This window comes from Cyrtonyx montezumae, unplaced genomic scaffold, assembly GCF_038088225.1.
Source record: "Cyrtonyx montezumae isolate F1298 unplaced genomic scaffold, pur_monq_1.0 scaffold_15, whole genome shotgun sequence".
NCBI classification, from domain to species: domain Eukaryota; kingdom Metazoa; phylum Chordata; class Aves; order Galliformes; family Odontophoridae; genus Cyrtonyx; species Cyrtonyx montezumae.
Window position 1 is genome coordinate 4,659,977 of NW_027071881.1, and position 17,846 is coordinate 4,677,822.

Genomic DNA, 17,846 nt, shown 5'->3' on the forward strand with positions numbered 1-17,846 from the left:
CGCACAGTCCGCTCTAGAGCAAAGCGCCGGAGCTGCTTCCTTGCTCCAGAGGTCCAACGGACTGAGGGGAAACGGCCATTAAACGTGGGATGCCTCGCGCATTGTGATGGCGGTGCTGATGTCGCAATGATGTCTCAATGAGCGCAGTGACAATGATGTCTCAATGAGCCCTGACGCGCGGATGGGAGTGCCCCCGTGGTGCTGGGGGCCCCGACGGGTGGGCTCGGGATGCCCGCATCGCCCTATGGGGCTGTGCTGGGTGGCAGGGAGCTCCAGCGGGAGCTGGAGGCACAGTGACCAACAGGTGGTGGATGGATGCGGACTGCAGGCAGAGTCCAATAAACCACACAGTTCCTAATTTCCAAATGCCATCTGGGTGAGTCAGGTCCCGCTGTTTCCTTCCGGCTGGGTGCCCCGTTCCCATGGATGAAGGCTCAGCCTTGGACACGGGGTCTCTCGGGGTGTCCTTGGGGATATGACACGAGGGGGTTGTTGGGCGACGGGAGATCCTTGTAAAGCTCCAGGTAGAGCATGTGTGGGGTCTCACCGGGCTCTCTTTCCTCAAAGATGGCCTCCCCACACCCTGCTGCTTCTGCCATCTCCAAGGCAAAGCAGCCTTCGTCTTCAGAGACACGCTGGCTCAGCCCACGGAGTCGGTACTGCGGGAGGGAAGCGGGGCCCTGCAGCTGCATCCAGGGGGCAGCGGGTGGCACGGGGCTGGGGTCCAGGGGCCAAGGACCAGGTGCAACACTCTGCATGCACCAGCATCCAGTTCTATCCCTGCCTATGGCAGAGGGTTGGAACTCGATGTCCTTAAATGTCCCTTGTCCAAACCAGTCTGTGATTCTGTGTAGGTGTATTGGTGTGTGTGTTTTGGAGCAGAGGTGAAGGCAATACACCTGTGTGACCAGAAGGGGTGGAGTCTGGCTCCACCTCCCCATTTAAGAGCTGACCACCTCCAGGGCAGGTTCTCTTGTTGGAGATTGCTCCTTTGGAGTTTCCTATCATGAGCCTAGGACATGGGTGAACATTTCTCTTTATTCCAATTTTCTATTTTCCATCTCAGTAATCTCTCTAATTATATTATCTGTAAAATAGCTCACCATACCTTTTGGTGTTACTCACTTTTGTTAACTTCAGAACCTTACAGTGTGTATTAGCGTGAGGGTCTGAGTGTGACCGTGCATGCGTGTTTGTGATATGGGAGTGTGTGTTGATGGGGTGTGAGCATGAGGAGCAGCAGTGAGTGCATTAGGGTGCATATATGTTTGCGTGATGGTGTGTGAGGTTGGGAGGTGTGAGTGTGTGCAGTTGTGCGTGGTAACGTGAAGCTGTGTGTGTCATACAGGGCACGTGTGCGATGTGTGAGTGTGTTACACAGCGGGGAAACGCCTCTCCCGTGTAGCAGCATCCCGCTGGGAGCTGCCAGCAGCTCTTCCCGATCTGTGAGCTCCTCTCGCTGCAGACGCTTGCCCCCTAGTGCTGCACGCACACTCACAACAACCCAGAGCTCCGGAGATCCCTCAGTCCGTCTCCTAAACGGAGGTTCCCTACAGCACGTTACATCGTTGGCCTTCCCGGCCCCAAGGGCACGCTGCCGGCTCGTGGTCACCTGCTGGCCACCAGCACGCCTTCTCTGCAGAGCTCCTGCCCAGGTGTGGCATGGGGTCCTGGTGTCACGAGCCCAGCCTGCACCCCAGGGAAGCGGTGTAGGGATGCAGAACAGCAAGGGATTCAGGCGTGCACTGCAGCAGGTGTGGAAGGTGGCTGCACCTCCCCCGGGCTGTGCTTTCACACCCCGCACTGCTCCAGGAGCACCCACTCGTGGCAGCCGTGCTTCTGGCGGCCCACAGCTCCCCACGGGGTGCTCTCCACCCGGGTCTTGCCGTGACCACCCGGATGCTTCCACCCCTGTGCTGTCAGCGGGCTGTCCTTGGGCTGCTCCTTCCCTCCTGGCACAGGTGGGTCCTGCAGCACATCAGTCAGGAAGCGGGTTACGGGACGAACAAAGGGCGATTGTCCAGGGCATGGGTTCCTCTCCTGGCACCCCACCTCACTGCAGCCCCGTGCCAGCAGCAGCCTCCTGGGGGCCACAGCATCCCTTCCTTTGGCTCTCAGCAAATGCGTCCGGTGTAACCAGGAGAGCGTCCCCCCGTCCCCCGAGCTGACGACCTGCTGCCGGTGCGTTTACCAGGAGGGAGGCTTTGCTTTGTGCTGTTCAAAGGCTGCGCATCGCCTCTGGCAGTGCTCATTTCCAGCCCTGGCAGGGAGCCACGGCGGCTGGGAGTTTTGCAAAGTTTGGGCAAAACAGACTTAAAAAGGCACCTTTGAAACCGGCGTTTGTGAGCAGAATCATTAGGACTCTGCTGCTACTGGCAAGTACAAAGTCAGTGCCTAATTGCTAATTACTGAAGACACAGAAGGCAGTGCCAGCAGATGGGTGACAGTGCTGTCAGTGACAGCTGCTTTGTGCCAAGGAAAACCCCAAATCCCAGCAGCTGGGGGCACGGGCATCCCCGCAGGAAGGGCAGCGAGACACAACCCGTCTGAAGCTCAGGGAGATGCCGTGGCCCTGTAGCACATGAGGTGATGAAGAAGGAGAGTTTCCTATTGAAGGGGAGGTGGTTGAACACCAATAATTCACATCTCGTGCTTTTGGATACCATGGATATCCCTTCCTTGATGCTGTCCTCAGAAAAGCAGAGCTCAGGTGCTGCTGATGCCCTGTGCACCTCATGCAGCACAGACATGCTGGGGATGCCCAGGAGCATGTGGAGAGCACCGTGAGTTTAGGGTCTGGTCCTGCATGTGTCAAGGGGACAGATCCAGGCAGTGCAGGAGGGGGAAGGCAGAGGGAGCAAAAGGCCGGAATGCCCTCAGCCAGCCCCGGGGGGGTCACAGTGCTCCCAGTGCCAGCTGCCATGAAACCCGAGCCAGTCCCACCGCCATGCCCCGCTGAGCGGCCCCTTGCTCTCCTTGCCGTCCTCTTCCTCTCCTCACCCTCCTCCCTCTTGGCCATCCCTGAGCCCAGACACCCTGCGATGGGGCTGGGTGGCCGTCCTGCCCCACAGCCCTGAGCCCACAGGGGGTTGCAGGATGACAGCTGGGAGCTGCTCAGCGGATGGACGGGAGCCTCTCCTCCTCTCTAGCTGTTTTCCCTGCTGCATCCCCACTGTAATATTCATTGCATCGATCATTTTTGTTTTTTGTTTTTAACTAGCCAGCCAGCACTTTTCTTGACTTCAAAGGAGTATATTTATTTCTGGGCTTCGATACATCTTCTTTATACTGGGAAGAAAACAGCAGACAGGTAGGTGGATTTATGGAAAACACTGCTTTTGCAATAGCACCAGTCCAGGCTGCACCAAACCTCTCTCATGTCCAGACTGAAGGAAGGAGCTTTCACAGCTAGTTTGCTGGGATCTGCATTATTTGGAGTGAAAACAGGGACAAGGACTTTCCATGGGAGGAAATGTAGGGATTCAATTAATTGGTATAGTGGGGGCTATGCTCAGCATCGCAGTGGTTAATGCTTTATGGGGTGCTGGGACACCTGAGATGGGAGGCAGGATGGATGCAGAGTGCACGTGGGATGGGTAGGGGATGGATGCAAGATGGATGTGGAATAAGTGTTGGGTGGATGCAGGGTAGAGGAGGGATGAATGTGAGATAGCTGGAGGGTAGATGCGGGATGGGTGAGGAATGGATATGGGATGGATGCAAGACGGATGTGGGATGGACACAGGATGGATACAGGGTGGATGTGGGATGGATGTAGATTGCCTATGGGATGGACCTAGCATGGATGCTCGCCCACACCAGGGCTGGTGCAGGCAGCATGCTGGGGAGCTGCTGGCCCACGGCAGCATGCCGGCCGTCTTTCAGCCACTCCCCACCAGAGAACGGGGAGGGCTGGCAGGACAAAAGGTGACATTATTCAGAGCGGAATAAGCATGAATGGAGTATTGAGAAATGCAGTGTTGGGACCAGATTGATTTCTGAGCCCCGTAACTGAGCTGTTTGACTGCTGGTGGGTCTGAGCTCTGGGCCGGCAGCTGCCCCATGGCGAGAGCAGGGATGTGCAGGGGGCTGCATCCTGCAGGGCAGCTCTGTGGGGAGGGGCTGAGTCCTGCAGCCCCAGGGTGGGGTGGGCATAGCACAGGCATGACATGAGCTCTCTCATGGCAAGCCTGGGTGATGGAAGCAGTGCTGTCACTACCCTGTGCTGCCAGCAGTGCCAGATGTTCACCATTCCAGCAGCAGCTGGTGAAGAGAGCAGCAAATGATGGGGAAATTGCATCTTATTATCTTTAATCTCTTCCTCGTTTTCTCCATGCTTGCTTTTCATCTCATCCCCATGGAGTTTGCACCTCCTCCCACTGATGCATGATGTGATGCTATGGTGCCAGAATAATGCCTTCTTTTTCTCAGGGATTAGGAGCAGTGAAGGTCTTGGGGTTGCATAGATGTTCCACTGGGATGGGAGGTACCGTGGTCATGTTAGAACAGGAGTGGGGTGGGAGCTGGGACTCATCCTCTGGAGAAGAGTTCTGTGATGGAGAGGGCTGGCCATGGGTGCCAGCACAGTGACAGCCTGGTACAGCCTCACAGGAGGAGCCTTGGGGCTGGAAGCCCAGCTGTGGTGATGGGAGCCTCCCAAAATGTGGGCTGTGACTTTCTGTGTGATGGGAAGCACCATCGCTTCCCAGAAGGCAGATGCATGGTGTGGGCTGCTGGAGATCTAGGTTCACTTGGTGCTTTGGAAACGCCTGTTTGGGCAGGGAGTCCATTCCCAGCTCTTACAGAAGGATGAGCTCCACCTGGATGCAGGCAGGACATATCCCACTGCTTTGGAGGCATTTGGAGGATGTGAGGTGGTGGCACCATGACACAGCTTTTGGGCTTTCCTGCTGGGCCTGAGCAGTAGCCCTGTCCTAAACGTCCAAAGTGACCCTCATCTCACCGAGCAGAAAACACCTCTTGATTCTCAGCAAACCCCAACAGGAGCCGTATTTTGATGTGACTGCCGCCCAATGGCTAACGCTGGCGTCTGCATGTTGCAGGGACGGCAGGAGGACCCCAGAGCAACGATGAGCCCTGGTCCCTGCATGGCATGCGGGGCACTGCCTTCCTCCCTGCTCCTCCTCCTCCTCCTCGGCCCCACTGGTGAGCTCTGCTGTTTCTCTTCATGAATGGACGTGGCTAAGTCCAATTGAAGGGCGATTTGTCCTATTTTGGTGGTTTTATTCAGAAACGTGACTTGAAGGGGCTGTGTTTACCTCAACCAGTTCCCTTTGTTCTCTGGGCTTTGTGAGCTGGATCAGAGGGAGTCGGGAGCTCTGTTCTCCAGGACGGGTTTCCTCATTAGTGTGGACACACTGCGCATATTTTTTCAGGTCTCTCTTGACTTTGCTGGAGGATGCTCTGAAATAAATGCTTCAGAGCTTTGATTCTGACTAATGGGCGATGGGTACTGAATATTTAACAATGTCCTTCTTATCTGCTGCTTGTTAAAAAGCTTTAAAAGTGATAGAAATCCCTACAAGCAGGAAGAAATCACTGCTTCTGAAAAGGCTGGCACCCTTTGGGCTTCCCTGCTGGATTCTGAGATGGCTGCAGAGACACAGCAGCTTTGCTGCCCTGTCTCACACCCCAGCACCCACCCCACCTGCTGCCAAGCATCCTAAAGTTCCCCCCCATGTGTTTCTGGCTGCATCTTATGTTTTTCCTGGCCGAGACTGCTACAGCAGCACAGCAGTGCGTGTTACCCACGTGCTTGCACCACTGCAATGTGACAAATGTGACTGCAGGAGGCAGGTCTGCACGGTGCCCTGCAGCAGCCCCTGCAGCCCTTCCCCATTTGGGGTTGCCCGTTTTCAACCTTTGGGTGTCTGCACCCCCATCAGTTGCACGGACACATGCACAGGAATCCACAGCTTGCAAAATGCTGAGTGCAGCGTGGGGAAAAAAGAAACAAAAAGAATTAGAACGCATCGAGCAGTGCCCGGCGCAGCATTTCCCATCAGGAACCACCAGCAGGCTCTCGTGGCAGGCAGGGCCATTTTTCCAGCAGGGCTTGCTGCTGTCACTCACCACGCTCATAATGCAAGCTGCTGGCAGCAAAACAATGGCAGAGGAGAGGAGAGGCAGGAATGAAAGGCTGCTTCTGTCTGGAAGCGCGTGCCAGGAGAGCAGCTTGGTTTCATTAAGCCGCTAATGGCCACTCTTGGCACCTCTCTATCACATTCCATCCAAGGATTTTGGGGAGCTGCAGCTCCCCTGTTCCTGCCACTTCCTTCCCTGTGTCCTGTGAGATCAGACCCTGCCTTTTCTGTTCCAGGAACCTCTGAGCCCGCCCCGCCACCGTTCCCAGGTGAGGTCCTCCTCTCCGAGTCGTGCTTCTCCAGGTTTTGCCGTTGAAAAATGCGTCAGAGAGGAAAGCGTGTTGGTTTTGAACAAAGAGCAGCAACAAAAAGCTGATCCTCTTGTACAGACAGGAAATAGAGATTCTTTATTATCTTTATTCTGCTTATGAGCAGGCGAGTACAACCCCACTGCTAGCTGTCACCGTGTCCCCAGGAACAGTCCCTCTGAGGGCTGCTTGCACCACGCTCCACATTCCCAGCAGCTTGGGCAAGCGTTTCTAAGCCCCCACTTCCAACTATGGACACATTCATTGAGACATGGTCCTAGCATGGGGGGGTCGGCCTCTGCTCCCAGGTAGCAGCAATAGGATGGAAAGAATTTCTTCTCAGAAAGTGCGGTGCTGCGGTGACACAGCTGCCCAGGGAGGTGGTAGGGTCACCATCCCTGACGTGGAGATGTGGCACTGAAGGACGTGGTCAGTGGGCACAGTGGGATGGGGGTGGACGTGGGGTCCTTGCTGTCACTCTGTGAGATGATTCCACCTTCTCACCTGTGTTGCCATGGGGGTGGTTCATCTCCTGCCCCCTGAAGCGCTGTGCTGGGCCATCCTTGCAGAACTGCGCCTGGCCAACGGGCCCAGCCGGTGCCAGGGCCGCGTGGAGATCCTCTACAACGGCTCCTGGGGCACGGTGTGTGACGATGACTGGGACATCGTAGATGCCAACGTGGTGTGTCGCCAGCTGGGCTGTGGCCACGCCATCGCCCTGCCAGCACCCATGACCTTTGGCCAGGGGAGTGGGCCCATCTTCTTGGACAACGTGGACTGCAAGGGCCAGGAGGCGGCACTGAGCGAGTGCTGGAGCCACGGGTGGGGCATCCACAACTGCTACCACTACGAGGATGTGGCTGTCGTCTGTAATGGTAAGAGTGGTTTTCTCAGGGCCAGCGTGCATCTGACAGCATATTATTGGTTGTAATAAGTGTACAGTCACAGCAGGGACCCTGGTTACAGCTCGCTTCTGGGAGGCTTTCTGCAGGCAGAAATTGAAGCCATCTCTCATTCTCTTTCTAGAGCTCTCCCCCACATCAGTAAGTGAAGGACCGACCAGCAGGACTGCCACGGCCTCGGTGCAGAATGGGGAAGGTGAGCTGCTTGTGGCCTGACCCAGCTGGGAGCTCTCCAAGGGGCGAGCAGAGAGCAGCACCCATGTCCTATCGCCCATCCACCCACCATCACCCCCCATCCCAGTGTTTTCCCCCCACCAAACAGCCCCACTGTGCTGGCCCAGAGAAGACCCCCAGAACCTCCACCTTTATGGTCAAATTCTGGTCCAGACATTCCTGCAGGACCCCATCAGCTGTGCTGCCCCTAAAGCAGATCCTCTTCCAGGAACTTGGGCAGCTTCTTCACCGCCATAAGCACATCCCACCCCTGCGGGCTGGTGACCTTGGAGGGACAGCAAGACACTCGTCCCCCATGCTGTCACCCTCCAGGTGATGGCCGCATCCGGCTGGTGAGCGGGGCAGACGCCTGCCAGGGCCGTGTGGAGATCTTCTACCAAGGGAGCTGGGGCACAGTGTGTGATGATGACTGGGGGCTGAGCGACGCCAGCGTGGTCTGCAAGCAGGTGGGCTGCGGCCAGGCTCTGGAGTACAAGAGCAATGCGTATTTCGGCTACGGCACGGGGCACATCCTGCTGGACAACGTCAACTGCGAGGGCAGCGAGCCCATCCTCTCCGCCTGCTATAGCCTCGGCTGGGGCATCCACAACTGCGGCCACCACGAGGACGCCGGGGTCATCTGCATGGGTAATGGGGCATGAGGATTTTCCTCCCCAGAGATGGGATGTCCCCTGTGCTGGGGCTGGGTGGTTCAGTGCCCATCAGGTGGGGCAGGTGTTGGGGAATTCAGTTTTGGGGCTGGTGGGGGGCTGGCTGCTGGCACCCTGCCTCTGCTGTGCTCCTGCTGCTCAAACACAGCTGGTGAATATTTGATGTATCAAGCTTCAAAAAAGCACTTATGAGTGCTTGCTCAGAGCTGGAGAATCTCAATTTCCAAGATGTGGGCAGTAAAGATGAAGGAGGTCCATCATCTCCATCCACATCCTGGCATCACTGACAGAGGGTTAGGTGCTTCACTGCTTCTCCCTGCCTGTCACCCCTGTCCTTCTGTGTCCCTGCAGGTCTGGACACATCCACAATCACATCCTTCACCACTTCCGTGGTCCTGGACTACGAAGAGATGCTCACTGCCACAGCCACAGGTATGGGGTTGGCAGCAACCAGTACCACAGCAGGGAGCTCTCTGAGCTGTCCCTTCCCATGGGGCAGCCACCACATGTGTCCAAGTGCACCTTGGTGAGGCCCGGGGGCTCTCTTGGGTGACCTTCCCCATGGCAAGTCCCAGGGAACCTCTTCCTCACCACCAGGGGACTTTGCTACAGGACCACTGTGGTGCTCGGAGCAGGGGCAGTGGGTGCTGGGGTCAGACACCCGAGCACCTGTGTGTCCCCATGTCTCAGCAGTGACAGATGGCCACGAGCAGCCCTCACCAGCAACAGAGGTGGTCACCACTGTGCTTGTCACCGCCGAGCTGGAAAGTAAGCCTGAGGCCACTGTTAGTCTGGCACAGCCCCCAGCCCGAGGTCCTCCTGTCCCAGACCCCCCTCTGTCCTGGGAACATGACCCCATTGCCCCAAGGCTTAGCCCGCCCACCTCAGGGCTTGTCCCACAGCCCCTGGGATCACCCCAGTTCTCCCAGCGTCTCCCCCATCTTCCCATTCTCCCCTCATACTCCCAGAAACGTCACCCTATACCTACTTGGGTACCTCCTCCACTCCCAGGGGCTCCCCTCATCCACCCAGCATCTCCCACCATCTCCCCAAGGCTCCTCCCACGATCACTACATACCCACACACATACCATAGGGTATATATGAGCCCTCGTTCCCAGGGCTCCCCAACGTCCCTAGGAGTCTCCTTTCATCCCCTCAGGGCTCCTCCCACCCTCCCAGGGGCTCTCCCTATCTCCCATCCTTCCCCCATCTTCCCAGGACCTCCGCCCCATACCTTAAGGGGTATCACCCTCATTCCCAGGGCTCCCCCTACATGCTCGAAGGTCTCCCCCTATCTCAGGGGGTACTCTCCTCATCCTCACAGTGCCTTTACCCCATGCTTGTAGGGTGTACCCTCATTTCCACAGCTCCTCCATGTCTCCAGAGGGCTTCCCCTACCCAACAAAGGATCTCCCCATCCTCTCTCCCTCTCCCAGGGGTCTCCTCCCATCCTCCCAGCAGCTCCTCCCGGGGTTCCCTCCTTCATCCCCGAGGCTCTCCCCACCCTCCCAGGGGCTCCCGCAGCCGCTCCCCCCCTCTCCCTCCCCCCCCCTCCCCCCGCTTTTCCCCTCCCCCTCCCCGCAGTGTCTGTGCGGGCGCCCACCCGCAGGTGGCGGCGTGCGGTTGGCGAACGGCAACGGGAGCTGCCGCGGTCGGGTGGAGGTGCGGCACCTCGGGACGTGGGGCACGGTGTGCGACGACGACTGGGACTTCCCCGACGCACAGGTGGTGTGCCGGCAGCTGGGCTGCGGGTCCGCCGTCTCCGCTACCGTGCTGGGATCTTTCGGGTACGGCAGCGGGCCCGTGCTGCTGGATAACGTGGGGTGCGAAGGGCACGAGGCGAGCCTGGCAGACTGCTTCCACCTGGGCTGGGGGCAACACAACTGCGGCCACCACGAGGATGCGGGCGTCGTGTGCCGAGGTGCGTGGTCCGAGCATCGCCCCTTCCGTCCGGGGAGCCGCTGGGAGGTGTGCTGTAGGACTGGAGTGTGGTCCCTGAGGATGGTGCAGCTGGCCCAGGGCCTGGCATGGGGGCTGCTTCGCACAAAGGTGGGGTTTGGGGGAAGGTTTTGCACCAGAGGGTGGTGGGCACAGCCCTGAGCTTGAGGACCGTGTGGGCGATGTGCTCACGCATGGGGTTTGGGGGTCCTGTGTAGAGATGTGGGCTGGGGTTGGATTTGGAGATATCAGAGGTCTCTTCCAACCTCAGTGACTCTGTGGTTCTATGGTTCTTGAGCCCCTTTGTCCCTTCCTTCCACCTTGGGGTGCTCTATGAGTTGGAGAGGATGGCAGCACTGCAGAGCTCTGTGTCTTCTCTCATGTGTACTCCCTACGCACGGTGCTCACATTTCTCAGCTCCTTTCCCCTGCCAGCCCCGTGCCACATGCACGGAGACTCTGAGCTGGGCCTGGGGAGCACAAGTATCTCCTGAATCATTCCCCCCCCCCCCTTCCCTGCTGCACCAGGTGCTGACGACTCAAGAGACCACTTCCAAGAAGCCACTGCTACCACCACCACATCGACCCCGACCCATCTGGAGGATGGTGAGCATCCTACGGGCACTGGGACGGAGGTGGTTTGGATGCAGCTGGGGAGCAACAAGGCTCACCGCGGCCCCATCCACGGGGAGCCGCCCCATCCCAGTGTCCCACCACAGGGTTCCTGCGTCTGGTGAACGGCAGCCACCGGTGCGAGGGCCGCGTGGAGATGTTCTTCCTGTCCCAGTGGGGCACGGTGTGCGATGACGCCTGGGACCTTCGGGATGCCAAGGTGGTGTGCAGGCAGCTGGGCTGTGGGCACGCCGTGGCAGCGTGGGGGGAAGCTCGCTACGGCCCCGGCACCGGTTACATCTTCCTCGACAACCTCAAGTGCAAGGGCAGCGAGCCCTCGCTGCTGCGCTGCTCCCACATCCGCTGGGACGTCCACAACTGTGACCACTCGGAGGATGCCAGCGTGGTCTGCAGCCTTCTATGACCATCCACACGCAGGGACCTTCCTGAGGATGAGGATGGGGTGGGGAGGGGAGGGTGGGAGGTGGGAGAGGAGGGATGGGGGACTCGGGATGTGGCAGGAGAATAATGAATCGGATGGGAGCCAGTGACAAGCACACTCAAATGAGATGTGAAGTGTGTTTCTAGCTTGGAAGCGTGCCTCTCCTTCCCTTGAACCTGCTGGCTGACTTCACCCAAATTAGGCGACAGGGTAGAGGTCTCCAAGCTGATGTGTTCCCATTAGTTCCTCTAAAATAAGCAGAAGGGAGAAGGAGAGGCTTCTACAGTAGGAAACCAAATGGGCCCAGCACTGTACAAGGCACCAGAGAATCCACACCACACACACTGCCAGGCACAGCCCTTGGGAGCACCACTTGTGCCCCAGTGTGGCCCACTGTGACACAGCTGGGCCCAGGCAGCAGTAGTGTCCCCAGCTTGGGGTCACGGTGTCCCCTCTCTCCCCGGGGGCTGCCCAGGCAATGGGGCAGACATTCTCTGGCTCCTAAAGCCTGAAGCTTTTCCCCAGAATGCTTGTTGGAAAGGAAAACAAAACAGGTTTTTTTTGTGTGTGTGTGTGAAATCCAGTTGGTTTCAGCTATTTCATTTAAGAGATGAGGGGAGAAAAATGGATTTTCTGCTGTGAAATTGACTTTAGATTATACCTGGGAAATGTAAAACAGGGCTGAAACCAAACCAGAACATTCCAGCTGCTCTGCAGTGTGTTGCTGCCCTCCTACCATTTGCTTTGCAAAACCCCCTTAATCCAAGTATGAGCAATGAGGCACAAATATGGGGTTTGCATCCCCGCTGCTTGCAGCCCGGTCCTGCAGCTCCTATTAATTCCCAACATGCCCACATTTTCTCCTCTGCTCCTCCTGCAAGTGCAGACATAGAAAGCTGGGGAGCTGGGCGAGATGGGGTCTGTGAAGCCCCACATGTCCCCACCACCCAGACCCTGCACCCCGCAGCTCTTTGCAGCAAAGCTTCTTTGTCCCTGCAGAGCATGTGGAAGTGCCTGCTTGGCCCCTCTGCAGCGTGAGGTGCTCTGTCCTGCAATGGGATGCTCTGTTCTGCAATGTTCTGTGACAGAGTGCTCTCTGTTTCCACCTGAGCAGGAGAACCACCCCTTCAGGTCTCCTTTAAGGGGTGCTGTGGCCAGGAAGGGTTTGCTTCACACCGAGGGTCCCCGGGGTCTCCCTCCTCCCGATGTTGTTTCTACGTTTGTACAATTATTTTGTTAATAATAGGGTTCTTACATGGATTTTTTTTTGGGGGGTGTTGTTTTGTGAATAAATAAAATCCCTTTCCAGGGGCTCCCTTTTACATCTCCTTGCATTCCCCCCCCCCCCTCCCCCAAGGCTCAGTGAGAGCAAACCCATGCCCGGAGCAGCTCTGATTTACTCCATGCTCAGATCTTTCTGGCCGTGGGGAGCAGGGTTGGCTCTGGCTCTGCTCCCGGCTCCTTGGCAGCCCTGCAGGCTGCGGGTTTGCTGCTGGAGTGGGTGGATTGCTGGTGTGCAGCTGCAGTGCTGATGGCCATAAATTCAGCAGCATCGCTCGCTGAGGGTGGGGGAGCAGAAGGGACCTCCTGCAGGGGGTGGGGTTGGGCAGGGGGGCTGCAGCCCCCAGTCCGGAAGGGTTTTCTGCATTGGTGGCTCCGTTTAAGTGAGAGCTATTGGTGGGAGGTGGATGGTTGGACTGGATGACCTTGTAGGTCTTTTCCAATCTTGGTGATTCTGTGATACTCCGTGCCCCGCTGTGAGGCACGCTGCTCTCAGTGCAGTGGGGAAACTGAGGCATGGAAGCATTCCCCCAGCAGCACAGTGGGATGCAAGGTCTGGCTGCACTATCTCCTCCCTCCTGTCCCTGTCCCCATGCAGGACAGCTGGGTGACAGCAGGAGGGACATGGCCATGCCAGCTGGGGGACGGCCACGGGGGTACCCTGGGTTTGCCCCCCTGTAGCATCCACAGGGACATGGGGCTCTTTCCTCCCTCCCTGCTGCATCAGCTGCTTTCCCCCCGCCCGCAGCAGCTGCAGCTCCGCATGGGTCGATGCCATCGATTGGTTCCTCCTCCCATCCCCAGAGAGGAGACAGCACGGAGGCCGGTGGGGGGAGAGAATGAATATTTCAAGAGGCCCCAGCAAAAAGCTGGGGTTATTTTGGGGCTTGGATTTATGGCCTATTAGGAATAAGGAATGAGTATGCACTGGGGAGAGGAGACCCATTAATCCAGGCTGAAGGAGCACAAATGAGCAAGGGGAAATGGAGGAGGCTTTAATGATTTTGCCGTGTTCCAGAATAATTCTTCCCTGGGAATGGGGGCACCTCGAGAGCTTCGGGAGGCTGGGAGCTCCCTGGGATGGGGATGGAGACAGGAACTCAGGGCAGGGATGGGGACCCAGGGCAGGGATGGGGACCCAGGGCAGGGATGCTGACTGAGGGTGCTACTGGGGTCACTGCTCAGGGTGGTGCCAGAGGGACGGGGGTCCAACTGGGGACCAGCACAAGGCCACTATGGGTGCTGCAATAAGTGGAGGATGTGCTGCCCTCACGGAGAGAGGTGGGTGTACGGCACCAGGGTACCCCCACAACCCCCTAATGAAATCTGAGCACTTAATAACTGGAGGAGCTGGGATGAATCACAGTGGGACCCAGCAAGCATCCCTGCTCCCAGCACCCCCTGGGTTACCTGGGGCTGTGCTCCGTGCCCCCATCACACCTCTTGCCTCTATTTCCCCAGCAGTGGCTGTACCGTCGCTGCAAAGGGGACAAGGGGACAGTGCCACAGCGCTGCGCGGCTGATGTGGGGTGGGTGCGGGATGCAGGCATTGCCGTGCTCCTGGCCGGGCCCACCGCCGTGCCCCCCTCCTTCTCCGCGTCTCATGGTGACGTCAGCTCGGCGCAGCCAGCTGCTATTTTGGGAACTGCAAAGTCACTGGTGCAATTAGCACGCTGGTGAAGGCAGAGCAGCCAAGGGGGGGGGGGGGGCTGCGGGGAGGCTACACTCCCTGCACTTGGTGGGGGGGCTGCACGAGGTCGGTGCTGCTCCCCCTCCCCGCCGCCTCAAGGACTCCCTCCCACGTTTGCAGATCCCACCCATCATGCTTTCTCTTGCAGTAGCTTTATTTTTTCTCTCCCCCATGGCAGAGCAGTCCCACGTGAGCTGCCGAGCACCGGCAGAATCCGGCTCGCAGCCGTCCTGCAGCCCACACCGTCATCACCTTCCCGCGGGGAGGGGCACGGCAGCAACCTCCCCTCCCCTCCTGACCCCATGCAGGAGCCCCTATTTTGGCTTGGCTTTGGGGCTGGCAGCGTGCCCCTCTCCTCCTGCGCAGGATCAGCCCCTCCGAGCCGCTGTCCTTGTCCCCAGCGGGCCGTCCCCTTTTGTCACCTTCACCAGGGACACCCGCCAGGCTCTCCCTGCGGGTGACAGCTGCTGTCAGGGTCAGGCCGGGCACTCGCCTCTCTGCATTGTGCTTTGTCCCCGCGGTGGGGACGTGCCACGTGCTGCTGTCACAGCCCGCTGCAACGGGGCTCTGTGCATGGGGACACGGGGACAATTGGGCAGTGGGAGTACTCCTGGGGGCTGGCTGCTTTTTTATAGCCCCCAGCCCCCCCCCTCACAAGCAGGGTCACAGCAAGAGAGAAAACACACTGTGCCCACGAGACACCAAACCAACCCCATGACGCTTTAAAAAACCCCAGATTTTCCCATGTGACCCCAGCATCTTTCACTGCCATCCTCCCCAGTGAGAAAAAAAGACATGTAAAGAATCCTAAAGCCTGCAAGAGGCTGAGAGCTGCAGCAAGAGGAGGAGTGCAGCTCTTTTGTGGTGGTGGGGGGGGAGGAATGTGGGGCAGGGGTTGGCCCTGGGTGTGGGGCAGGCGATGGGGAGGGTACCACCAAAATAGGGTATTGTGTGCCCCTCGGATGTGGGGCGTAGGGCCGGGGGGGCCGGGTGCGGGGCGAGGCTGTGCTGAGTCACGCTGCAGAGCCGCGCAGCCAGACTGCAGCAAGCAGCCCGCCCGCAGCCGCTGATGGGGACGGATGTGACAGCCCCGTCCTTCCCCAACCCACAGCGCAGAGGGGCCGGGGGTTTGGGGGGCCCGGATGGGGCGACGCCCGTACGGTGATGCTATGAGAGTGATGGGGGTCCAACTGCACCCTGGGTCCTGTCTGTCTCCATGCTCTTCCACGTGTCACCCTGGCAATAGGGATGGGGCAGCTCTGGGACCCCTGCAGGACCCCCACCCCCGCTGCAGTGCTGCAGGAGAGCTGTCCCCAGGTGTGTGTGACCGGGGGGGGTGGGGGGGGAAGGGGTGGGTGGCAGGGCTCTGGGGATGTGATGCCAGATCAGACTGCAGCCCCGCATCAAGTGATGGCAGAGCCTCCTGGCAGGATAGAAACAGGTCTGCATGACAAAGGGAAACTGAGGCACAGGAGGGTGCCAGGGGGATTGTCCCCAGGTGCTGTCACCTCTCAGGCAGTGCCCTGTGGCCTGAAGGACACGGTGTGTGCACCCTGCCCAGTGCTGCCCACCAGCCCTGCAGAGCTCGGGGTGCTTCTGGAGGGATTGAGACAGGCAGGGCTTTTTTTAGGTGCTCCATAAGCGCTGTCTGGGCGGTATTTATATCGGCTCCTTAAATAAGAGCTGACATCCGAGCCCCGTGCGCCTGCTTAATTATTAATGCCCTGCAGGGAGCTGATGTGCCAGCTGGGTCCCTGCATCCCTGCAGGGTCTGGGGCTGCTCCGACACCCCGTGTCTCCCCATGGTCCTCCATCCTCCATCTTCCATCTCCATTTTCCATCCCTCCTCTCCAACCTCATCCCATCCCCTCCTCCTCTCTCCCATCCCCCTGACCCCATGCTCTTCCTCCCCGCTGCCCTCCTGCCTCCACAGGGCATCCCGTGTCCATCACAGGCCCTCACCCAGCTGCTCTCAGCAGCCCCAAACCACAAACGCCACCACCTCTCTGAGCCCACATTCAGCAGGGCTGAGCTTGGGATAACTTTTTGGAGCAGCCTGCAGTGAGTCTCTGAGTCAGAGAGGATTTACTGCCTTCCCTCGCAGTGTCAGAAGGCATTTGCAGCACGTAGCAGGGAAGGGAAGAGAACACGAGAAGGACTTGTCTTCCAGGCCACGGGAATTAACGAAGTGGCACATCCGAGTGCTCCAGAGCTATTTTAATGCTGTGGGTGGAATGAGGGTTATTGGGTTTTTCAGGGACATCTGCAGAACAGACCCACATCCTCTGGGTCTCTGTAAGTTCCCCTGCTGGGACGGCGCACCAGGAGAGCTGCAGGGACACACACTGCAGATACACATTGTGGCTGCTCCGAAGAATTTACAGCGTGATGGATATTGCATCCTGACCCGTGATGGGAAAGAAAATGGTCCGCGTTGTGAGAAGTACTCATTGCTGCGGTGCTTTGACAGGAATAAATCAGCACAGGGTCGCTGTGGGGCAAACACACAGCCCCCATAAATAGGAGAGCTTGACCACGTGGGCCAGCTGAGGGTCTGCCACATCTGAGTGCGCTTACATGGAGAGGCCTGTGGATCCATTGCAAAACCCAACAGGCTTCCACGCACACAAAGCTCAACCCAGGTCCAGGCTGCAAAGACCTGACCCCATGGCGGTGGGCAGCTCTGATGGCACTTCTGAATAGCTCTGAAAAGAGCAGCAGCTGAAAAACCACACGGGATGCTCACCTTCCCCGCTTTATTTGCTCCAATGCTATCCCCAGCACCGGAGTTGTGCTGTGACCGAGCTCCCGAGGGCTGCAAACCTCACTGGGATAATGAATGCGCCATTATCCTGAAAGAGGAATACATCGCTATTGTCCAGGGGCACTGCCCCCAGCACCGTGGTAAACACAAGTGTGGCACAATGAGGGCTTTCAGGTCCCAACACCAGCAGTGTCACTCCCAAACCACTTTGCCTTCACAGCTCTGGGACGGCCACAGCTGAGATACTGCCCCGCAGACATCGGCACAGGGCCAGCAGGGCTTCCAGTGCAGAGAGAAAACTGCAGGCCCAGGGACTGGCAGTGGGGTGGGCACGCTGCGAGGCCTCAGCTGTGGGGTGGCCACACCTCTGCGGGTGGTGGCCATGTCCCCATGGACAGTGGCCATGTCCCCATGGATGGTGGCCATGTGTCTACAAACAGTGGCCATGTCTCCATGGACAGTGGTCACATCTCCACTGGCAATGGTCTCATCTCTGTGGATGGTGGTCACATCTCCACAAGCAGCGGTCACATCACGGTAGATGGTGGTCACGTCTCCGTGGATGGCGGCCTCATCTTCACAAGCAGCGGTCGCATCTCCCCACATATCTGTGGGGACATCCATGGATGTGACCACACATCCATGGGGGCGGGGACAGTGGGGAGGGCTGTGGGCACCCCTAAACACGACGCTATCTAAAGGCTTTTTGGAGGAAGGACGACGGAGAGCAACATGGCGGGGCTGCAGGCTGGCAGCCAGGAGAGCCCCAGCAGCGGGCAGGCAGCACCGAGGCGGGCGGTGAATCAGCAGCGGGACACCGCTCCCTCAGGGCGGGCCGCGGGGGGGGAGGACTGAGGGGAGGCCATCTTGTGGCGTGCGGAAGGCGGGGCGGTGGCGCCGCGCGGGGCGCGCTGGGAAAT

General features: G+C 58.5%; 1 protein-coding gene across 1 annotated transcript; it reads left to right on the forward strand.

The window, feature by feature from the left end:
- Positions 1-3,300: 3,300 nt before the first annotated feature.
- On the forward strand, positions 3,301-11,173 carry SSC4D (scavenger receptor cysteine rich family member with 4 domains). Its single transcript, XM_065732178.1, has 11 exons — positions 3,301-3,310; positions 5,064-5,166; positions 6,341-6,373; positions 6,982-7,287; positions 7,439-7,510; positions 7,861-8,175; positions 8,550-8,630; positions 8,889-8,966; positions 9,810-10,121; positions 10,666-10,743; positions 10,857-11,173. The coding sequence occupies exons 2-11, from the start codon at positions 5,091-5,093 to the stop codon at positions 11,171-11,173; spliced, it is 1,668 nt and encodes a 555-aa protein (XP_065588250.1). The 5' UTR covers positions 3,301-3,310; positions 5,064-5,090.
- Positions 11,174-17,846: the final 6,673 nt, after the last annotated feature.

Excerpts from the sequence above, each read along its gene's own strand:
- SSC4D (XM_065732178.1), top strand. The coding sequence starts at position 5,091 with ATGAGCCCTGGTCCCTGCATGGCATGCGGGGCACTGCCTTCCTCCCTG. Across the intron at positions 7,288-7,438 it reads TGTGGCTGTCGTCTGTAATG|AGCTCTCCCCCACATCAGTA; the intron begins GTAAGAGTGGTT and ends TTCTCTTTCTAG. Across the intron at positions 8,631-8,888 it reads GCTCACTGCCACAGCCACAG|CAGTGACAGATGGCCACGAG; the intron begins GTATGGGGTTGG and ends CCCATGTCTCAG.